Here is a 25,289-nt window from a genome sequence, read left to right as displayed (position 1 = left end):
CAATGTCACAGTTAAGGACAATTCAAGAGTCAAAGATTCTACTCTGTGATCTGATTGGCTATGTACCACAGAATCAACGAACTTACAGCATAAAAACATGTCAAGACTGTATAACCCTAGGTACTATCGCAATTCGGTTAGACAAGCATTGTTTAATCTTCCATAGGTACTTTCCTGTTCTCATGCTTATCCTCTGGAGTTGAGCCAGTATCTGTGCTTACTTCCAACTTAGCAGTAAATGAGGTAATTAAACTTTTGACCGTGTTGAAAAAAGGCTATATTTGCACAACAAAAAAAGCAGCTCGTAATATGCAGGGCATCTAAGAAAATTAGAACATTTGACCCAGAATATTAAGGAGAGCAACAAATCAGACTTATGTCTGCTACCCTGCGGTTTACCCAAGCAGTAACAAAAACTGTAAACCACAACTATTCAGTTACTATACAAAACAATAAGACTATCAATCTGCAAGATACGCAGTTGCAACCTCTTACAAGTATGGGGATTTAGTGAATGAGAAGACACCAAGCAGGCCCCATGAAACTAAAGAAAAGTCATCAGGGAAAAGATCCCTCATCAGAGGAGGCAAATTAGATTAAAATTCATATTCAAGCTACGTTTTCCTCAAAAAAGTACCTACATTGAGATGGCGGCATTAGCCATAATTAGAAACGTAGAGAAACAATTTTCCACAGCGGACCAACCAAGAAAGCACCTCAAACTTCAAAAAATCCCATATAATCTTAAGTCTCTTGTGCTGTTCAACCTCCGAGACCTGCTGTGGTTGGGTCCCACTGGGTTCCCAGAGAAAAGTTTGAAGACACGTGGAGGCAGCACCAAATTCAAAGTAATTTCCAAAGGCAATGAATCGTATAAAAAATATATTTTTCTTTATTGATTTTTTCTTTTGAAGGTGCACAAGACAGCCAACGCATTTCGCTTCCCAAACTTGGGAGCTTCGTCAGGGCAAGATCAAGTGAGCTGAAACCTATGTGGGTTTTTAGGTCAAATAGTATGGCTTGATAGGCGCAAAATCGATATTTTGATTTGAACGGAGTCCAGTTGAACAAAGAAACTCCAAGCTTGGCGTTTTTCGCGGGGGCCGGTTCGTCTGTCACCGTAACGCGAGACCCATTAAATTGTGCAGCTTATCAAGGACTGCTTATCTCTGTGAGCTTTTTATACTAGTCGATATGACTATGGAACACATGTGACATCTATAGGAACTTGCACACTATTGCATTCTGACTGTCATTAACTACGGCCCCCTTGATGCTCTTTGGACTTACAAGTGGAGAAACTAGTCATTTCTTCCTTTGTTTCCCCGAGCAATATCTTTGTTCAACTGGATTCCGTTCAAATCAAAAAATCGATTTTGCGCCTATCTAGCCATACTATTTGACCTAAAAACCCACATAGGTTTGTGCTCACTTGATCTTTCCCCGACGAAGCTCCCAAGTTTGGGGAGCGAAACGCGTTGGCTGTCTTGTGCACCTTCAAAAGAAAAAAATCAATAAAGAAAAATATATTTTTTATACGATTCATTGCCTTTGGAAATTACTTTGAATTTGGTGCTGCCTCCACGTGTCTTCGTCATAATTAGACACGTGGCAGACACAGGTGTAATCATATAATATTGGGTTGCCTTTGTTCAGAGACAAGAGTCATGTGATGAAGTCTGGTTATTGGAAGTACTATAGCAAAAGGTCCAATTGCTTACTAGCTAGATCTGAGCTCTATACATATATTTACACATAAACATACAAATGCTCATGCAGAGATCTCTTCAGTAGAACTGAAGGTCTGAACGTGTGTACCTGCTTGAAGCCTTCCTGGTTACATATTAACATGCATTTCTTCCTGGCTTTATAAGAATCACTAGAATTACATTCCAAATATTGCTGTACTTCAATATTTAGCTTTTAGGAGGCCAGATTTCTTTACAAAGGAATTTATAGAGCTATAGAGGCAACAAGTTGGGGAATAACAGGCATGTGATTTACAGGTTTTGGACATATGCCACAATATTGAGTTCAGGATATCGACTACCACCTTACCATTAAGTAAAGTTTATTACAGAAGGGCCACTAGTGACTATAGAACCAGTTAGATCTGACTGTCCATTGAAACGCCTATTTTTTGTTTTCTTACTTACTTTGGTACAGTTCAATGAATCTGTTCAAAAGATTTCCCAGAAATGTCCATCCGATAATGGATCGGCATGGCACGTTTCAAGTAAATTTGTCAAGTGGGAGTAAATAAAAATTGTGTGGGGGTGATGGTCAAAAAGGGACTTTTTAGATTTAACTTCCCATATGATCCTTTTCTTGTCGATATAGAGAAAAAGGAATTACATCAAACGAGGCATGAAGGAAGTGCCTTTTCAGGAAAATATAGGACGTGCTTTGTTTTCGGTGTAACTTCATTCACAGCTTCATGAGATGTTAGCATTAACAAAACATGTGTATTTGTAAAGGCACGTTCACCCGTAGGTATCTTGGCACTGAATAACAGATGTTTATTATTACCCAACTCAATGGTACTCATTTTATCGACCTCAGATGGATGAAAGGCTGAGTGGACCCGCCGGGATTTGAACCTGTGACCATGAGGTCAAACACAGGCCCCTGCAGTGGAAGCATTAGTCCACTGAGCCACTAGACCCGGCTAAAACAGTTTTCTGTAATCAAGAAGCAGAACAGCCTACTGGGTGGAATGACTGATAGTATAGCCTTATAGATGACAGATAAAACATTAGGAGGTTTGACTACTGACTTCTCTATTAGAAGCTGAAGCATCCCTGTTGAATGGATACGAGCCGGAAGCAGTAGCATGGGCACCTGTGACAAGACTGGGATACAATTAACAACACTCTTTGTGATACTTTATCTGTAATGAGGTTGTGACTTTGCAAAATCACGTTTCTCGCTTTATGTTGTTTTGTCTTTCCATAAAATATGGGGGGGGAGAAAAGTATTTCTGTATAACTCAAATTAAACTGAGCAGCAATCACGATAGCAATCTGAACCTCTCTGTATCATTTGACAGTAGTGACCATTAAATACTACTTGACATGCCCACCAAAACTGAACCTCACAAACACACATTTTCCGCTAATCAGTGATGGCATACTAAATTTCTGCTACAGATTTTAAGTTGGATGAACAAAGTGTGACTAAATGTATTCACTCTGCCCCCTTTACCAAAGCAAAACCTCTGGTCGTTCACACTTACCAGAACTTCGCCAGGAAAGATCAATAAGAAAGTATAAACAGACTACAGTCAAATAAGAATGCTGTGCAATATAAAACCCTTCTTTCAAGCTAACATCCCACCTACCACTGTCCACACAACTGTATAAGCCCACACTGAGAGGGGAAATAATTACTCACCAGCTTCATGAAAACAACTCTAACCCAACTCAAAGTCACCTTCCATGAAACAGTCTCACTTTCAGGAATCTTTACTGGCTACCTACCTACATGTATAACATTAAATATCCCAATCAATATATATAAAAACGAAAGTATGTCTGTTTTTCCTTTAGTAAGGAAATCAAAACGGGGAGGAAGAGGTGGTGCTGTGTGGCACCGAGGTGGGCACGTCCTCCTCTTGCAAAAGTAACTGTAATCAAACAGGTCCACCTCAAACAAAGAGGTCAGTGCGTATCTTGATGACCTTGGGATACACACATGTGGTTAAAATACCCCTCACACACCAAAAGGGCCCTTGGTGTCATGCTTCATCATCGGGGTCTTCCCGCCCGGCTGCCGGACGGGGCAGTGCTGCGACAAGCGACTACGCTGGAGCACCTTTTTAATTGTGGGTGCTATGTGAGTGAGTGGAGTGAGTGTCAGTGGGGTCAGGGGTGATAGGTGAGTGATGTTAAAAAATACCTGGCCTAGTGATACAAAAAACTATTTAATAAGCACTGGCTGGTATTGTTAAAAAAAGGGGGTGTCGGAAAGAGTAAGCGGGTTTATGAGCTTACTTTCCTGTGTGGGTCGACATGTTTCGGGGCGACATGCCCCTTCGTCAGGACCGGGGTAAGAGATCCCCCTGTCACTCACTAGTGTGTCGCCGCGGTGGGTAGGAGGCCACGGACGGAGGAGGAAGCACAACGAGGCTGCGGGTTGATTGGACCCCTATTATACCCTCTGATCTAGCGCTGGCCCATGAGGCACTGGTCCTCATCGTAAAGAGCATACTACATGAGTACTTTACTTCATAGCTAGGGATGTGTATCTAGTAATATAAAATATATATACATACACATTGATCCCTTTATTTTCATTTTTTTTGTAAAAATAAGACCCACCGTGGCGACACACTAGTGAGTGACAGGGGGATCTCTTACCCCGGTCCTGACGAAGGGGCATGTCGCCCCGAAACATGTCGACCCACACAGGAAAGTAAGCTCATAAACCCGCTTACTCTTTCCGACACCCCCTTTTTTTAACAATACCAGCCAGTGCTTATTAAATAGTTTTTTGTATCACTAGGCCAGGTATTTTTTAACATCACTCACCTATCACCCCTGACCCCACTGACACTCACTCCACTCACTCACATAGCACCCACAATTAAAAAGGTGCTCCAGCGTAGTCGCTTGTCGCAGCACTGCCCCGTCCGGCAGCCGGGCGGGAAGACCCCGATGATGAAGCATGACACCAAGGGCCCTTTTGGTGTGTGAGGGGTATTTTAACCACATGTGTGTATCCCAAGGTCATCAAGATACGCACTGACCTCTTTGTTTGAGGTGGACCTGTTTGATTACAGTTGTTTTTCCTTTATGCATTACTACATCATTCATCCGATCGCCATGAAACTTTGGGAAGTTGTTGAGTACACTCCCACAAAGGTTTCTGGAAACGAAAAAAAGAAATACTTTGTTAAATATCGGCCCCCCAGGCCCCCAGGGCCCTCATATTCTTTCGAATACTGAAGGTTTACAGTTTACGGTGCGACTCGCTTTTGCAATAACCACCAACAAAGTACAAGGACAATCGCTGCAAGTGTGTGGACTAGATTTGGAGAATCCGTGCTTCTCACATGGACAACTGTATGTGGCCAGCTCACGCGTCGGTAAACCTTCTGATTTATTCGTGTACACACCAGACGGAAAAACAAAAAATAACGTGTATCCACAAGCACTCGAATAAATAAACAGAATTAAAACAACACTTTAAAATGTTTTCCATATTAAAATGAATAAGTTTCAATAAAAATGACACTATGGAAATTTAATGTTACCATGACAAGTTTCCCTAAATTTCCTTTCTTCTAAGATCGCAGCAACTCGCGACGGTAAGCTAGTGTATTATAAAGCCATGCACACACAAAGCTTCTGATAAACTCTCCTTTTACTGCTGCATTGCCTGTAGCACCACCCATCTGACTGGCAATCTCCAAAAGAAGGTTGGGAAAAAAACAAGACTTCTCCATCTTTGCCCAATCTATAGGCAATGATACTTTCCACCGCACCCAAAAATAAGCATTGACAAAGCCAGTAGATTTTCCCTATGCAAGATCTTTGTTAATGTTTTTTTTAAATATTACACAGCGGTGCGAGCTGCTGTGCTACATAGCTTAACGTGTAAGAAAAAAAGCGATATTATGTGGCCAGAGCACTTCACAGAGTTTAATATTTAACTTTTGTTAATTATTTAACTTCAAGCAATGCACGAACAAATAAGATACATTTTTATTTTCCCTATACTTAATATGCAGTTTATATTCTTGAACAAATGCCCATTACAGCATGCCAAAGTGTAGCTAGCTGAAATACAGAGCATGGAGAGGAGGTGGCTATACGGCCAGGGCTGCTGACTTTGGAGCTGGGGAACCAGGTCTGAGTCTCTGCGATGGCTCAATATACCATGGTTTGGTGAAAATCACTATCTCCCAGTGCCTGTAAAAATTAGTGTGCCTTTGTGTAATGTAACTAGAGGCTGCGCTTGGCAACAGGAAGAAAGAAAATGAAAGTGACATGGGAGCCAACCAATGACAAGCAAAGGTAAGTAATGAGTGGGCTCTAAGCCCCTTTTAAGATTTTTTTTCATTACAGGAGATCTTGCAAGCATGCCTCAAGCACCATACAGGCAAAATCCAATATAAACATAAGACTAGCACCCTCTCACATCAATTAGAAAGCAATGGGAGGCCCTGCTCTTCTCAATATATCTCCACCAACACTGAACTGTCTTCATCACGCAAGCCACAGTACAAACTACAAACATACTGTAAACGCTCTCAATTCTTTACATCTTGTTCGTTGTATACCCTTGTAATCCGTAATTGTGCTCAAACATTAACCTCAAATTTATTTCAACCAATCAACATGGTGAATTTTCCAACTTATTTTTGTAAAGTTTCACCTATGCCCTTTAACTTTCAAGAGGTGAAACATGCCCACACTGACTGTAAAGCACTCCTTCTGCCCCTTGGAATTAGTTGTTTGCTACATAAATAACCTGAAACAAAATAAGAAAAAGTTAGGAAGCCCATCTCCTGCATGCAACTGAGATTAAAGGCACAACACAGGGCAGGCGAATGGAATGATAAAGAAAGGGCCACCACCTGTTTATTAGTTTGAAAAGTCTCACCAACAAAAAGAGAAACTTACTTCAAATTCCTTCACAAAGTAGCGTGTCTCTCCTTGAATAACTGGTCTGTGGTCCAGGAGCCTAGAATGTATTTCACCGAGATCTGCAAGTGTAAAACACAGGTCTGGTTTACATGACAGGAAAAACAACAGGAAATTCCAACGTACAAGTAAAATTAGATACAGAAATGTTATCTCCTCGTGTACAAATGCAATGTCACCAACAGCGAGACTCGTTATTCAACATCCACCTGATACCTCTCCACGGCTCTGAAAAACAAGTATTGGAAAAGACAATAGGTCTCGCCTTCAATTTGCCAATGCTTTCTGGTGATACTGTAGAGCATCAGCAAGATGCTGTGCAGCACAGCCAAAAGTAAGGAAGAAAAAAAGGAAGAAAGAAAAAAAGGGGGTGGGGAGAAGCTGCAGTGACCATATAATTTTGTGGGCACATGCATGCACCAACAATGGTGTTTTCTTTTTTTTATTTACCAATCTAAGATGAATCAGTAAATTAATTTAAAAAAAGAAACATTTGTTCCAAAGGTCCTTTTTAGGTCGCGCTCTCTCGACCTATTGTCGCGGAGTTGCTCCTCAAGGGAGATCGACTGGTGCACGAGCGCCGATTGCACATAGTGGACGCGCACGCCCAGCCCCCCGGAGCCGTGCACATCTCTTGCTCCAACTGTGCACAGCAAGTCAGCCTTTCAATCGCGCGCGTGCACACACCCCCCCCCACACACACACACACACACACACACACAAGCGCACAGAGACACACACACCCCCTCCCCCCTACAACTAAGCCCCACACCGCACACACAGACACACGCACACACACGCAGATTGTGGTCTGTGGACGCGCCCGTGAACATGTGCATGTGCACAGCTCCCTTCATCGTCGCAAGCTTCACTTTCGTAATGCGCACGCACGCTACAAGACCGGGAAGCGCTGTCTTCTTGTATTCAGCCGTCATGTCCCTCTAAGTACCCCTCCTCAGCAGTATAGATCACCCTCGCCCGTTAACGCTTACGGTGCCCTTCTCGTCCTCACTCTGGCACCTCTCCCCGTACTCTCCTTCCACAACCAGGTCCGACCTGCGAGCCCCACAGAGCAGCGCGCCTCCTGGTCCCTGGACAGCCTCTGCCCATTTTCGGTGATTTTAGCTTTCCTCGGTGGCCAGGTATGGCCATACCTGCTACAGGGTCTCATCCATCCAAGCGGACTAGAGGGTCCTCTATCCCTGAGCATTCGAGCGAACGCGCTTCACCCCCCACCTGCGCAGTAGTTCATCCGGCAGGCGCGCACTCGCGACTCCACTCCTGACCCGTTACAGGAACAGAGAAAGTTGCAGTCGCGTCCTAGAGACGGCGCGCTCCCGCCGCCTCCTTCCCTCGCTCTGACCGCAAGCGCGTGCGCCAGCCTGCACCAGGTGAGGGCAACGGCGCGAGACAGCGGAACCCGGGCAGAGCGGGAGATCCTGCCCCGCAGCAATGCCTCCACAGCCCGAGTGCGGCAGAGGAAGCTTCCCCACTCTGCCCCGCCTGCCCGAAGAGGGTGAGTTGGGGAAGAAGGGATATTGCTTTCAACTATCTGTTCTAAAGTTACACGTCCCAGCAATCACAGCTTCTCCTACGCTGAAGCTTCAACTTTCTCTGAAACGTGTAATGCTGCCTGTACCCTGGCATCGCCAAGTAATTATACCAAAGGGCCCTCTTTGCTGCTCATCTTCCCTGTGCACATGACTTCATCTTTCAAGTTTCCTTTCTAATCGCCATCGCCGCCATAGCAGACATAACTTGTTAATATATTTGTACATATTGTGTTCATACAGTTCTTGTATCCAGCATTTCCGACTGCATCACACAAATTAAGCACTTAACTCATCAAAGAGAAATGTTTTGCTTTTGACTGCCATGCTTTTCTATATGTGTTGTGGCTTTCTCATTGGCACATACGCCCTGCCATTTCTGGTGACGTCACTGTGGGTGATGACATTTACAATAATGTCATATGGGTCAGATACAGCCACTCACAAGCACCCCAAGAAATGTTGAAGGTGGCATCTCTGACCACAATCAGGACATTTCTAACCCTGTTTCTGACGCAAACCATCATAGAACACAGACGCACACCCCCGCCCCCTCGTACAATGTCCGCTATGTCTTCCCCTGCTCCCGGGATTGGCTTCCGTCTCTGGGCTGAAAGAGACATTCATTTCATACGTCACAGACTGCGGCTCGTCAGCTCGAGGCATCTGATGGCCTGACCTCTGTAAATACTTTGAATGCTTTCGACTCTTTTGAAGGCTGCTTACGCTTGCAGCACAATACGAGGATATGACCGGGCGTGCAAAGAGAGAGCTGCGGTTGCTGGGTGTGGTGTTGACCTTCCTGACAGGAACCCATTGGACAATGACGTAACATAAATGCATATAAATAGCATAGTCTTGTCTCGTTTCTTGATAATAAAGTCCCACTTGTTGATGCTGACGATATTATTTAGACACAGGAACTTCCACGAGAGTTAAGCTTAGGCGCTGGGTTTCTTTCTTGCTACCCTTACTGTACACCATGGCAACACTACCCCTGCCCCCAAATTAATTCAAAAGCATACCCTACCTCCCCACCACAGCAGACCATTAGGGCATATGTGCTAAAAAGAGAAGTGGGGTGACTAACCAAGTTAGGTGGTTTGCAAGTGACATAACAGAGCATGACATATGTGGCATCACAGGAAGTGGCATCACAACCCATCACCCCACAGGAAGTGACATCACAAGAAGACATCAGATATTAGGACCTCACACATGTATATCAAGTCGATCATGAGTACATTTGGGCGCATTATGATATTTAACAAATTACATTTCGCATCAGGGGTGTTCCAAGAGAGTGGCATAATCCCGACGCAAAATATGGGCCACAACATATACATTATTATTATTTTTTAAAACATTTTGTGGTATTTTCAATGTACCTTACCAGTAAGTATCCGACATACATCAATTGTACACAGGAGAATAGCATATTACACAAATTGAGACACCGGCAAGGTACATTTGGTTGTTTCCATTACATATAATAAATTGGACACACCAGTGAGTGTCACCGGTGTAATGGTATCTATCTGAAAGAATTTGACATGAATAGAGCTGTGAAAAATAAATCCTGTCCCAGGAGAATTAACTCCCCTTGTGTAAAATGTTACTGAAAACGTAGTGACCATCAAGTAAGCAGATGTGAAAGAGGAAAAATGTTTACTACAATCCTATTTAAAATGAATATCCCATAACAATTTTGGCACTATCATAATTAAAATAACAGTTGTGTTGGGTATTTGATCACAGAACCCTCTTTGGCGGGTCAGCAGTGTATACCATCGCTGATACCTTCCGATATGCTATAATTTATATTTGGACTAAATTCCTCCAAAAGTAGGGCTTTAGGTTGGTAGGGTCTCAGGGATACAGACCCTGCAGTGATAAAAAAATAAAATCGTGAACTTGGTCCTTATTCCGCTCTATATTCCTTTACATTTTGCCTGTAAAGTTATTGTTACTTTACATTTACAGGCAAAACGTTATTTGATTTCTGAACAGTGTACACGCCGTTAAGGTAATTCATTTAAACAATATAGTCTCAGAATTCGAATTATTCACTAGGAAATCAACTTTTTCTCATTTACCTGATATTCAAAACAGGAGAGACCTATTGGGGAGGCTTATAGGTCTGGTTTGTTTTAGGTGCATGCCCGTTACTGTGTCATACATTTGGATGCAATAGCTGTAAGCTCAGAGAGGGACCAAAAAGCTGGTCATGTGGCATGCTATACTAAGCACAGGCATTTTTATTACGTGTTTTAACCCCTTCGATGCGGATGACGAGCTCAGCTCGTCATCACCCACGGGTGTCGTGTGCTGATGACGAGCTGAGCTCGTCATGGTGCCACTAAAATGGCATTTTCCAGCACAGGGGGGGGGGAACGCCTAGCAGCCAAGTGGTTAAGCAGCATCTGTTCTCTTCTACTGTGCTGATCTGCTGCTCTCTTCCACATACATCCTTCTGTAACCGCACACACACATACATACAACCGCACACACAACCACACACACATAACCACACAAACGCACACAACCACACACATCACCCCACACACAAACATCACCCCACACACAAACACGCATCACCCCACGCATCACCCCACGCATCACCCCCACACAACCACACCCAACCACACCCAACCACACATACAACCACACACACAACAATACACACACAACCACACAACCACACCCACACAACCACACCCACACAACCACACACAACCACAACCACACACAACCACAACCACACACACACACACAACCACACACACACACAAATCTATCTATCGCCCTCACTCTATCTATCGCCCTCACGCTATCTATCTATCGCCCTCACGCTATCTATCTATCGCCCTCACGCTATCTATCTATCGCCCTCACGCTATCTATCGCCCTCACACTATCTATCTATCGCCCTCACACTATCTATCTATCGCCCTCACGCTATCTATCGCCCTCACGCTATCTATCGCCCTCACGCTATCTATCTTTCTTTTGCCCTCACGCTATCTATCTTTCGCCCTCACTCTATCTATCTTTCGCCCTCACTCTATCTATCTATCTATCGCCCTCACGCTATCTATCTTTCTTTTGCCCTCACGCTATCTATCTATCGCCCTCACGCTATCTATCGCCCTCACGCTATCTATCTATCGCCTCACGCTATCTATCGCCCTCACGCTATCTATCGCCCTCACGCTATCTATCTTTCTTTCGCCCTCACGCTATCTATCTTTCTTTCGCCCTCACGCTATCTGTCTATCTTTCGCCCTCACTCTATCTATCTATCTTTCGCCCTCACTCTATCTATCTATCTTTCGCCCTCACTCTATCTATCTATCTATCGCCCTCACGCTATCTATCTATCTATCGCCCTCACGCTATCTATCTATCGCCCTCACGCTATCTATCTATCGCCCTCACGCTATCTATCGCCCTCACGCTATCTATCTATCGCCCTCACGCTATCGTCCTCACGCCATCTATCTTTCTTTGCCCTCACGCTATCTATCTATCTTTCGCCCTCACGCTATCTATCTTTCGCCCTCACTCTATCTATCTTTCGCCCTCACTCTATCTATCTTTCGCCCTCACTCTATCTATCTTTCGCCCTCACTCTATCTATCTTTCGCCCTCACTCTATCTATCTTTCGCCCTCACTCTATCTATCTTTCGCCCTCACTCTATCTATCTTTCGCCCTCACTCTATCTATCTATCGCCCTCACTCTATCTATCTATCGCCCTCACTCTATCTATCGCCCTCACGCTAGCTACCTTTCGCCCTCCCTCTAGCTATCTATCGCCCTCACTCTATCTATCTTTCGCCCTCACTCTATCTATCTATCGCCCTCACTCTATCTATCGCCCTCACTCTATCTATCGCCCTCACTCTATCTATCGCCCTCACGCTAGCTACCTTTCGCCCTCCCTCTAGCTATCTATCGCCCTCACTCTATCTATCTTTCGCCCTCACTCTATCTATCTTTCGCCCTCCCTCTAGCTATCTTTCGCCCTCCCTCTATCTATCTATCGCACCACCACGGCATCACTCAGGGGTACCACAGCATCACTCAGGGGCACCACAACATCACTATGCGCTACCACAGCACCACTGAACGCTACAGCATCACTCGTCGCCACCACAACATCACTCAGCGCCACCACAGTATCAATCTGTGCAACCATTCAACAATAACTGGTTCAAATATTTTCTCTCAATGTTTCAAGCTTTATTACAAATGTCACAAAAAGAGGTTATTATTTCACTTCTGTTCTTGGATTTTCGGCACAATAAAATACACTGAACATAATCTTCACAAAAGTTATTTACAAAAGTTTAAGCTATTGCTATTATAAATTACAATAACTTTTATTTAAGTTAATTATTTAAAAAAATTAAATATTTGTAATATCAATACATCTAAGTCACGTAAATACAAAAGATGTTGCATTACAAATGCTATAGGTGTCACATTTGCAAAAGATAAAAGTATTGGCATTGTAAATGACAAAGCTATTAATTTAGCTATTTTCAAAACCAACATATAAATAAAAAATTTGTCATTTACAAGACCAATAGCTCAAACGTTCCTAATGCGAGACCTGTTGCATTGCAAATGCTTGTTTTGAATGCTGAGGTGGTGGCAATAATTTCATTTCTAGTGTCCAGAGACAATGGCCTTGTGGGCAATTGAGGACAGTGTCGGGGGTGCAACAAGGGGGAAAGCAGTGCATGGGGCAGGAGAGAAAGAGACACAAGATAGCAACAAAAACCTCAGGGAAGCTAAGTCTGGCAGAGTGGTGAAGTACCTGAGAGAGCTTGTAACATGACAAAGTCAGCAACACAGACCACAGGAGGAGGGCTGCTGGTGGGCTGAAAAAGCACACGAGAGAGAGAGAGATGGTAAATAAATCGACGCTCATGGACTGCTTACGCAAAAAGAAAAAAGTAGTTCCCTAAAGTGAGCAGTGGAAGGATAGAAGTAAGCCAATCAGAGAGATGCTCCAGGGGAGGGACACACACAAGAAGGCACGCTAGGACAAGGAAAGCCATAGATTAAGAAGTAAGTAAACGGTAATGACAATAAAGCAAACATCTGGTAAGCAATGGGAGGGCTGTAAGCTCTTCTAAGTTCTTAGTACGCCCAAAACAGGTCTTTTGCAACCAGACAGCTTGCACTCTCTGGTAGACCTCACCTAAAAATGCCTGTGCACACAAATGCTAAACAAGCATTTGCAATGCAATAGGTCTTCCATTACTGATAGTTTACAGTATTGGTGTTGCAAATAATAATGCAACACCAATAGCTCATACTTTCAGTAATGCGAGACCTAGTGCATTGCAAATGCTTGTGTAGTGAGCCAGGAACCAGCATTGTTTGTTTCAGTGCAGTACCGCAGGCTGCTTCTAGAAGTCCCTAGTGAGTAAGGCACCAGCACTGCATGTCTAGGTGCAGTACCGCAAGCTGTTCCTGGAGGTCCTTAGTGTGCAAGGCACCAGCACTGCATGTCTACAAAGTTGGAGTTACTGGCATTATAAACGGCAATGTTTTTTACCTGCCCATGTTGCAGGTCACATATGGTACTGCATCCTGCAGAAGATATGGTAAATCCACCTTACCCATAATGCCTTGCATGCAAGTCAGTGCTTCGAGTACATTCAAATAGCTATGTCCATATGTACAATTAGTAGCTTTGAAATGTGGCAAAAGAATGATTACATTAATTTCGGATTAGGTTGTACTCTGTGTGGAGCTGATGAAGGGAAATGTATAGACAGCCTCATATAATGTGAGTTGTTCTAGTGAGTGAAGTTACCACTGCCAGCCTAGCTTAGGACCAAGTGTGTATCCTGCCTGTAGCCATTTAAGAAAATAGTGCCTTGAGTAACAACTCATGTACCAGAGGGTGTCCTCATGAAAGGCACAAGAAGAGATATGGCGGTACTAAGAAGGGACTACTAATCCTATTCACCAATAAAAGCCACCATTTACAAAGGTCAGCGACAGGAGCCAATTAAAAAGATGGGCGGTACGTGGGCGGAGCTTTATGCTCATATCCTGCATATAGCATGTCTCCAAAAGACAGCGCGAGTGTTGCCTATGTGAGACATAAAAAGGTGCAGATGAGACCACTCCTTTTTACCTTTTATTTCCTACAGCCTCAAGTACTCATTTCATTTTAGAAGTGTTACAGTGAAAAGACAACCTGCCCAATGCTGTAATATATGATTAACTTTACTGAACATATTTGTTCCTGTGAATGCTGTCTAGGGTACACCTAGAATTGGTTAATATTTGGCACATATGTGGCGAATGCAAGAATGAATGGTTGACAAAATGGAAAAGTGAAATGGTGGGAATCAGTGGGTGGATGGAAGGATGAAAGAAAGAATGAATGGATAGATGCTCGGATAGAAGAGCCAAAGAAGCTCTTCTAAGGAGGGTCAGGTACACTTGCTTCTCTTGCTTTATGTCATCAGAGCTTTTAGTTCAAAGTGGGGGGTATTTTAATTTTCTGGGTACGTGCTTGTTGCTCTATGCTATTTAACTGCACATCATGTCAATGGGCTACATCACACCTCACAACAATGCATCACTCTATTACACGCCACATAGTAAAAATATCAATGACCAAAATATAATCAAGGCAAGTTTATACTGGGAAGTATAGCTTGACTATTCCTAACTTCACATCTATGTACCTTGCAACAACGGCTCTTATCACAGTGGTGCAAAACACTATAGCTACTAAGAGCTGAAAAAAGTTCACAATTCAACATACCAGCACAACAGTTAGTTCACCCTCCTATTACAACATACCCAAAAGACACCACCCCACTACACTGTTAGCACACTGCACCATCGGCTACCATATCACCACAAAATCCCACACTACTTTGCATTCCACCTTCAGCGCCCATTTCTCCACATACCATCCACAAAACCCTCTATACCACCTCGCTAGATCACACAATACAGGCACCAGTGTCAATTCTGCACTCCACACCAGAAGCACCACTCCGTTTGCAAAGCACATCACAACACACAGAGCCACCATCTCAAAAGTCAAACAACATAACAGATACTTCATCCTACCACAAGAAGCCATAATTACCAAATGTGAGTCTTTGATAACCAATTCACCTCGAACATGAGATGAGGTGCAATAAAACATCGCACATGAAACTTGAAGTTTAACTATATGCTACGCAACTATGGCATTTGCTCTCAGGATCCAACACCTTAATTAATTGATACCACAAATGTATGATCATACCTTCTTGCAGACTGCAGTGTTAAAACGTTGACATGCTTAAATAATAGCAGCCTCTGAGATACAATACTTTTGGAGAACCAAAGAAAAACACTAAGGAAGCAATTTCCAAAGCACGAGGAATCTTAAAGCAGAAAGTCTACCAGAAAAGGGTTACAGGAACTAAATATATGTTAAAAAGTAACATAGGGACTGTGAATCCTGCCAACTATGTTCACATGGACAGGTAACTCAGTGAGAGCGAATAAGGACTACTAACCGAAAGCATTCCAACAACCGTGAGCCACAGATCAATTTAGGTAAGACAGTTGGATCTTACATTCAAGAAAACACAACAGATCACAACCAACAGCATTGGCCTGCCTTACCATCGCGATTTCAATTATAACAGAGAAATTGTAACCTACAAAGCAGCAGCATTTCCCATCTAGTAAACATTTACAGAGACCCTAAGAGAGAGTAAGAGTCATGGCACTTATTTAACATCTACTAGGATCCCAAATTCAAAAGATAACATCATCACATGCTGCACAGGTTCAGAAATGGATCTCAAGATCCGAAGCCTTATTGTGATACACCCTACAGATAAAATGTGTATCTCTGGCGCACGTATGGATGGCACGTTGCAAAACTCACCTCCCTACAAAGCATGTTCCGAAGGGAAAACCCTCACCCTCCAAACAAAAAAGCACATTCGCTGAGGCTAGGGCTGCTATCCAGACACTCAATCAGAAGGCCATTCATGGGTAGAACGACAACCACAGCCCATTTATATGCAGCAATAAAATGTTAGAGGTGCAATAAGTGCCATGTGTGCTTTGTAAAATTGCTCAACATAACAAGAGGAAGCATTGACAAAGGCAATAGGTCTTGCCCATGAGAGCTATTGGCTTTTGCATTGTTTTGTAGCCATGCTGTACAGCAGCTTTGCTTTGCAGCGTGGCTAAAACTAAATTGAAAAAACTATTATGTTGCATCTACCACTAATGCGCTTTTTTATTAAACTGCATTAATGCTGGGTGCTTCATAGCCCTTTTTATAGTGTTATGGCTACACAAGATTGCCAAAGTTGGCAATGCTCATGCTGTATAGCATGAACAAAAGGCAATGGCAGAGCCAATAGTCTCAAAGGCAAGACCTATTGGCTGTGCTAATGCTTGTTGGCTCTCAGCACAACACCTTTGTGATTCTAAGCAAATCAGTTAATCTTCCCATGCCTTAAAAAGAAAAATAAATACCACATTTCATAAAAATTCCTATCACATGAAGAAAGCAATTGCACCTATGCCTTAGAAAAAATACATTTAGAGCAAATAACATATGTTGTCACAATAAAAGCAGATAAATATCTGTTACAATAAATATCCATCTCAAATGAGAAAAGGGCTTCTTTGAAGTCCATATGGCATAATAAAACATAGCTACAAATGGCAAGAGGTTCAACAAGGAGGACCGAAAAGAATAAAAAATTAAAATATACCTCAGTCACAGCACTTGGCCCATGCTTCAGCCAAAAGAAGGGGAAGTGAAACAGGCACACGCTGGACTATTAGAAAGCAGCAAATAAGAGTGGCAATGAAGCCAACAAATGTTTAGGCACTGGGCAGGCTGCAAGCCCTTTGTTGTATGCCATATCTCTTGCAAGCGAGAGTGCATGCTCTGTCACAGGTGAGACCTTAAATGGGTAAAAGGATCAAACAAGGGTGTATATAGACGGCAACAGCCAAAAACTGCAACATCATCTTTGCCTTGTCCTACAGCAGCAGTACCGATACAAGTAGCACTGCAACACCATCTTTGTCTAACCTACAGCAGCAGCGCCGATATAAGTAGCGTTGCGTTTACAGTCAGGTGGCCCGTGTGCTTTCTCTCAGCATGTGGAACTGCTATTTGCCATAGCAGAATTGCTATTCAAAACAGAAATAAAACTGAAAGCATACTACTAGGAGGTGCTGAAAGCCTGCAGAATGCTAGATGAGCACACAACAACCCGCAAGGAGTTAAGTCACAGTAGCCAGATCTACTAGTCAACAGCCACGCTAGACAGCAAACCCTAAAACATAGGGAGGTATTGCGTTCAAGCTAAAAAAAATCAATGTTTTAGTATAAACAATCTAAGAATCGCAAGTGGGACGGGTGAGCAACTGGCAGAGGCACTTACATATTCAACCTGAAAATGCAGTAAACGCTTCAGGGGCTCACTGCCTCTTCAGCTCACAAAGTGCCTCGTTTGCTTACACACTGCCCCGAAAATTCTCAGTCTCATCTCACACACCACCTCCTCTGCGCCCTGTCCCCTCTGTTAGAATTTTTAACAGAATCTGCTAATTCTTCCAATAATATTTAGGTCTCGAGAATGTCTTCAGAAACGTATGGGTCCTTTAACATTGCCACCAAAGTTTCTCAAGTTGCCAGGTTTGTTGCGTGAACACTGAAGTACAGGAATGCATGCTGCACCCACCTTTAATGATAATCTGGGCGGAGGTCCCTGGTGAAGTTAGAGGGTCCCATTTCTTTATGGTGTGCAGGGGTGAACCGCTCATGCTGACCCAGTTCTCAATCTCCAAACCTCGGCAGTGATTCTGTGTCGCTAGCCTCCTCTCTTGCAGCTATTGGCTGCTTTTCTAGTCGGCATCAGATCATTAGTTCCAAGGAGTAAAAGTGAAGCCTCAAAAACGCACCGAAGTCACAAGACAGCTTCAGTAGAGAAACATTCTGCTGAAAACTACTTCCTGGAGCTCAGAAGTAAGGCAGCTCTTGATTGCAAGAAGGGACGTGGCATTGATTGGTAGCTGTAAGCCGCAAGTTTATTGGTCAGTTTATTTGCTTGCTCTTTATGGTTTGTATGGCTTGCCTCAGTGTGTGCGGAACTTACTGTGAAGGGTCCGAATGTGAAAACAAAAGCCATTGTTTACGAGAGTTTATTTTATTATGGAATAACTGAGCTTTGTGAATTCTTTTTAATTTTTATGATATGGTTAAGAATTACGCGCAAAGGCTACAACGCTTACGCTTTAAACCTATTGGGAGTCAGTTGGTCAATTATTTAAAAACAAAAATGCAAGACTCCAGTAATGTTATTCAACTGTCATGTTTACCGGTTCCACTGCTAGCTGCTCAAGCTGGACACGATATTTATTTGCATGATCGAACACGAAGTCCCACTTTAAAGGCACCGTGGTCGAAGTGGACAGGGTTTAGTGGGTACGGCGTTCCCTCATGCATTTCCACTTATTATACAAAAAAAGTTTGCAGGGCTTTAAGTGGGATTATAAGCATCGACAAAGCCAACAGGTTTCGCCTAGGCAAGAGCTATTGTTTTTGCCAATGGTTTAGCCACGTTGTAGCATAGCTGTAAAAAAAGTTTCCATTTCCATGCGGGCAGCGGGATGTGCTGCTCCAGTGCTGATTTTTTTTTTAATTCGAGGACTTAACGTCCTGTTTTATAACAGCATAAACAAGGCTACAAGTCCCAGAATTAAAAGAAAAAGTACTGAACTGAAGCAACACAGCACACATGGAACTTGACAGGGCAGTTCTAGAGCAGCTCGGCTGTTGTGCAGCATGGCTAAAAAGGCACAATGGGATGGCCAACGCTGGCAGCCTCATAATAGACAAAACGGACAACAGGAGGGAGGGAAATGGCAACGGGACAGTAAAAGAAAGAGATATGACGTGTCCAACACACATTGGGGCAGGAGGGAAGAAACAACACAGACAACAGGAAGGTGGGGGATGGCAGAAAAGAAAAAACATTGACACGGGTGGGTGTGGAGGGCAAGAAGCAACACAGACAGGGGAGGATGGTAGGGAAACACCACAGTGACAAGAGGGGTGGGAGAGAAAGAAGCAACATGGATAAGGACAAAAGGGAAAGAAGAAATAAAAAATAGTACCTCAATCACAGCAGAAGGACACTATTCAAGATGAACCAATCTGTACTTGGTCCATGTTCTACACAAAAGAAGAGGAATTGAAGTCAGCATGTGCTGGCCAATTAGGATTCAGCAAATAAGAGTGACAATGAAGTCAACCAAGGCTAAGTAATGGGCGGGCTCCAAGCCCTTTGTAATATAGAATATCTTTTGCAAGTGACAGAGCATGCATGCTGTCTTAGGCGAGACATAAATCAAACGTGGAAGGAATGGTCTCTAAATAGGCATGTAGCCTAAGAAATGTAACTAGAAATCCTTTCCAAGAGGTGGGGTCTATTTAAATAAGGATGTGGTTAAAACATTTAAACCTCTGGTACTTCCCATAGCGTCCCACCCGACCAGTATTTTGCTGCCTCTGAGATTTTTGGTAGTGCATCCAGATATATCGCACAATACCAGAGGTACACCTAAATTAAAATAAACCTATTGGCTTTGTCAATGCTATCTAGCCGTATCAGATAAACGAGTAACAACGATTTTGTTGTGAATAATTAAAATTGAAAATGTATCAATTCTAAAAATATCAGACTTTGAATTAAATATTACTAAGGTCTGGTGAATGTGTAGGGCTCTTTGGAGTGTCTCTGTCACTCCCATTCTGCATTTCACACCTTTTTCTCTGCCGGTCCTCACTCTGTTAAACACTTACACCTTTTTTTTCCACACATCTTTCTGAAATTCTCCATCTGAATATCTCACACCTCTTCTCTTTATTTTATTTTATTTTATTTTAGAGTTTTGTATAGCGCGAACAAGACCCGTGGGTATCAGAGCGCTTAACATGAGAGAGGGAAAAAGTGTTAACATATATATAAACAGTTAGCGAGCAACCGCTGTGAGGTTTCTCTTCAGCACCCTCTTTTCACTCTCTTGCATGAACTTCCTTGCATCTCATTCTCTTAACCATATCCCCACACACAGCACAGTCATTCACATGTGTACCTTTTACTTTACTATCTCCCTGTAAGTATTTTGGCACCTGTGTACTCCTTCACATGCTTTCGCATGGACTCACCATTCCACCATTCCACATGTGACAATTGAAGTGTTCTCTATGGAGACGACAATCATTGGATGAGTATGTGTTTTGAACACACCCTGATATGTGCTCTGGGACACTAGAACTTCTTTCAGCCTCAACTCTAGAGGTCTTCATCATGGCCCAATGTAATTATTCACCCTTAGCCTGAAATGGTATAGACACCTAGAAACGACTCAGTTCACACTATGCACCCTACAAGGATAATATGGTGTATTAAAAAAAAAATGGAACACCATTTCCTGGAAGAAAGTAAACACTCTTAGGGAAGGCACGATTAAGTAAAACTTGTAAAACAATCACAGTAATTACACTGAATTAATGGTTTCACAGCCATTGTTCAGAAATGTTTTCGTATAAAACAAGGGACTTGAATATAGAGAGAATAGGGACCTGTTTCAAGGTCATGTTTTAATTACTTCTGGGTCTAAGATATGGAGGGATCCCCCCCACTTAAAATCCTGACAGTTCCCATAATTTTTGTTGAAAAAACAGCATTTGTGGGTGTTGGACCTGTCAGCCTTAGGGTGGTCTTCCCCTACCTTTTTGCCATTGCACCTCCCATTTTTACTGTACCTTTTTGTTGGACTTAGGACTCTGGGCGCCTCACCACTGCTAAACAGTGCTGAGGTGCAGATGCTCTCCCCTAAAACCATATGACGCTGGCATATCTGCCACAAGCCCCTGCTACCACAGTAAGGCGTAATCCTCCATAGGCTAACATTGGGAACCCCCCTTATGGGATAATTTCTGACAGGGACCTAATAAGTCTGTCATGTTTGGTCTTGTTGGACTTGGGGCGAGGAACCCTTTCCAATGAAATAAGGGGGTTGGGCAGTACTACGCTAGGGATCCCACTTTTAGAAAGTGGACCTTTTCCTGCCTACACTTAGATTGGGCACTGTAGACTCCCCCCTCCCCTCTGCATACTGATAGCTGCCTGGGTTGCGAGGTGGGAGTGGTGATTCACACCTTCTCCCCTGGGATGGGCTGCCCACTGTAGCCTTTTTTTTTTTTTTTTTTTACCCACTGTAGCCTTAACGGCCTGTCTCTCGTCACTGTGACAGCCAGGTCAGGGAAGGCAGGGAACAAACCAGAACTCCCCGGACTCTTCCAGAAGCCCCTGCCCCCAGACCCTTCCAGAGACTTCCACCACTTTCTAGCCACTGGACTGTAGAATATATACGGAGGGTCCTGGCCTCACATTCTTGTTACACTGCTGGACCACAACGACACCCTGCTGGAGTGAGGACTGCTGCGCAGGAGGATTGCCATTGGGAAGGGGGCTGACTGCTCCAAGGAACTGCTGCCCCACAACCTGCTGAGATGCCCTACTGTCTGCTGATCCTGCCCTGCGAGGGAGCGCTGGAAATAACATCTCCAGAGTGTCTCCACCACTTTCAGAAGGACTGCCTTTCTATGGGATTGCACCATTTTTGATTTAAAGAAAACTGCCTCTTTTGGACTACTACCTTTAGAGAGGCTACCCCTGCAGGATTCATATGGACCACCACGTACTTTTTGTATTGCCTGAACTGCCTCTGCAGCGCTGGGGGGTGTGAGCCTATCACCCCTAATCCACCGCCGCCTCCCAGGAACTCACTGGACTACGTAGCGCTGTGGGGTAACTGAAGCTCTGTGCTCCTGACAATCACCACAGCTGCCCGGGCCCCTAAGGCACTGTAGAGCGCTGTGGAAAGGGAAGAGCTGTGTGCCAACCTCATCGCCGCCACCCGGGGCCTGGAGGTGTTGGGTAGCGCTGTGACGGGCAAGCGTTGAGTGTCCAAGTCACCGCCGCACCTGGAACCGAGTGCCCAGAGGGCGGAAGAGCTCCCAGCCGGTGCCTGCCTCACCCTAACCCCAGGTAATGATCAGCATTTTCAAACCAAGCTGACGCGCTAATGAAATAGACCCGGGTGGGCTACGGGGCTGCGGGGACTGTTTGGAGGACATTCCATAAGGCCGGCACTATCTCCTTCCCCCTTGGTGCCTGCGTTGGTCACAGCCCGTATGCGCATTGAGAGGCACTGCGGTACCGGGGCCCTGTGACTGACCACAGCGGCATGCTAACACAGGCATTGGCTGCATTCCTGTTCTACATGCGGCGTGAGCTCATTAGTGCTGGCGGCCTCCACCCTTATGGCAATAATTTAACCAGGACAAATAGTGTGAGAGGCTCTTCGCACAGGAGACAGGTCCCACACTGAAGGATTACCTTCTTGGGAGCCCACAATTGTTTTCCCACTGGACTTTTCTCCCACCTACCTAAGACTGAACTGGGAATTGCAGGACCCTTGTCCTAGGAGACTCCCTGAACCTGCACATCTCGACTATGGTTATACCGCACAGGGCAAGTCCTGAGCAAACGTGCATTGCATTTTTATTGATCTAACCTTGCCCGGAAAAATTGATTTCTCTCATTATTGACCTTGCCTGGAAACTGCATTTATCTGATGATTGATCTTGCCTGATTTTTAGATAACGATAACCTTATTTTTATAAGTACTGGTGTAGTGTCTTTTTGTGAGTGCGTTTACTGTGTCGCTGTGTGTTGCACAAATACTTTAGATCCAGAGAACAATTGAGGAAGTGTAGAGGTAGTCGTGATAGCATCACCCTCCAAAACGATATGAAGAAACAATGAGATTCTATCAATGTGAAGTGAACGAAAAAAATGTATGTGTGTTTTCAACTTTGCAGTGAAGGGAAGTGGGACCGGCTCTCTTCGCGAGTGCCAGAATGAGAGCACTATGTGCTTTTAAAATACCCCTCACACACTAAGAATCCCTTAGTGTCATGCTTCATCATAGGGGTCTTCCCGTCCCTCTACAGGGCGGGGCGTGCTACGACCTACGAGCTACGCGGGAGCACTGTTTTTAATGGCGATAGGCTATGTGTGGTGTAGGACAGTGAAAAGTGATAAAAGTGTCGGGACCTAAGTTCGTGAATGTAAAAAGTTAAAAATCGCCTGGCTAATGGAAAAAATTGATTTAATGGATTCCTTAGCTGGGAACAGGAAAAAAGGGGTTTTGAGAGGTAGAACAGAATACGTTAACTACCTAGTCGGCATGACATGTTTCGTAAGCAGTCCCCCACTGCTTACTCATCAGGACCTCTGATGGTCCCTACTAGTAATACTCAATTACTAAATGCTGTATGCCTAAAGACCTAAAACCCAGTAGCAAAAATCGGCTACTTGGTTAGGCTTCTGGGCTTGAGTGGGCCCATAGTGAAGCAAAAAAATCTATTGACCTGTTGTGGTCCAGTTCTTTTATATGCTGTGTGCCCCATTAGACTGCATCATGGGATTCGCTATCTGGCGGTCTAGTGACTGCTACAGATATGCTTGCGTTAATCCTACCCCTCGGCAGCCTAACCAAGTAGCCGATTTTTGCTACTGGGTTTTAGGACTTTAGGCATACAGCATTTAATAATTGAGTATTACTAGTAGGGACCATCAGAGGTCCTGATGAGTAAGCAGTAGGGGACTGCTTACGAAACATGTCATGTCGACTAGGTAGTTAACGTATTCTGTTCTACCTCTCAAACCCTCTTTTTTTACTGTTCCCAGATAAAGAAGCCATTAAATCAATTTTTTCCATTAGCCAGGGGATTTTTAATTTCTTACATTCACATACTTAGGTCCCTACACTTTTATCACTTATCACTGTCCTACACCACACATAGCCTATCGTCATTAATATCCATGCTCCCGCGTAGTGCGTGGGTCGTAGCACACCCCGCCCCGTAGAGGGATGGGAAGACCCCTATGATGAAGCATGACACTAAGGGATTCTTAGTGTGTGAGGGGTATTTTAAAAGCACATAGTGCTCTCATTCTGCCACTCGCGAAGAGAGCCGGTCCCACTTCCCTTCACTGCAAAGTTGAAAACACACATAAAAATTATTCGCACAAATACTTTACACATTGCCTCTCAAGTTAAGACTTCCTGCTTTGCGCCAAGCTTCCCTGACGGAAGCGGTGGTCCTACTTGGACTAGGATGCATACCCCTGCCAACTAGAGACCCCGGCTCTAACAGTGGGACAGTTAATATCAAAAGCTGAGATGCCTCGGCTGAAAAGGAAAGGGAGCGGGTCTCCTGTGCCGTGCAGCCAAAGGAGTTGGAGAGAGCTAAAGAAGAAACACGCCTTCCCGCCAGGATGCACACTACTTGAAAGAAATATAAATGTGTGCAATTGATTAATAAGCAAATGTTAAGGTTGCTTGGGAGAGAAAAGTGGTTTTAATTGATGGAGTCACTAAAAGCTTCATGATGCCATAGAGGTGCTCTTTTTAAGAGGTACTGAAAGGGTGTTACAAGCAGTGTTTTGGAGTGCATGCTTTTAACAGAAACATAACATGTTTCCAGTAGATACAGTCTGGTTGCGTATTACTTAAGTCAACATTTTGAAAACAATAGTTTTATCTTAAACCTAAACATTTTGCACCTTTTGTATTGCCTAGTGCGCCAACTGGTATTAGATTATGTGACTCTGGTTACATACACAGCCATGGACATTGATCGTCGGGAGAAGATGGCCTTGTATATGATGTCCACTACTGTAAAAGGGCACCTTGTGCCAGTCCAGACAACCCTTATGGTGATTTAAGAGGTCTAAGACGATCTAAGAAGCTCTTGAAGTCGTAGCTGTGGAGAGCAGCCTTTAAGCTTTGTCTAGAAGGAATGTAAAGCAGCTTGTTTTACCAGAATCCAATCTTATAGTATAGATTAAGTGAAAAAGAACCTCAGGGGGTGTGGCCAAGCCGCCGACCAAGATGACCGCGCGGCATTGAAGCTCCGCCAGTCACCTCCAACCCAGCAGCA

The 25,289-nt window shown here is 43.9% G+C and overlaps 1 protein-coding gene across 1 annotated transcript in view; it reads right to left on the bottom strand.

Annotated features, from left to right (window-relative positions):
* LOC147662693 (biogenesis of lysosome-related organelles complex 1 subunit 5-like) overlaps positions 1-18,235 on the bottom strand; it is a 202,488-nt gene extending 184,253 nt beyond the window's left edge. Inside the window, exons 1-2 of the mRNA XM_086950973.1 lie at positions 17,950-18,235; positions 6,627-6,709 (exon numbers count right to left, since the gene is read on the bottom strand). Of these exons, the coding sequence (XP_086807099.1) occupies positions 6,627-6,709; positions 17,950-18,031 (165 nt within the window). The 5' untranslated portion in view covers positions 18,032-18,235. The remainder of the gene's footprint in view (positions 1-6,626; positions 6,710-17,949) is intronic.
* Between the last annotated feature and the right edge of the window lie 7,054 nt (positions 18,236-25,289).

This window comes from Lissotriton vulgaris, unplaced genomic scaffold (assembly GCF_964263255.1).
Source record: "Lissotriton vulgaris unplaced genomic scaffold, aLisVul1.2 SCAFFOLD_2214, whole genome shotgun sequence".
NCBI lineage: Eukaryota > Metazoa > Chordata > Amphibia > Caudata > Salamandridae > Lissotriton > Lissotriton vulgaris.
The sequence above is the reverse complement of the archived record's forward strand: the minus strand, read 5'-3'. Positions and strand labels throughout refer to the sequence as shown.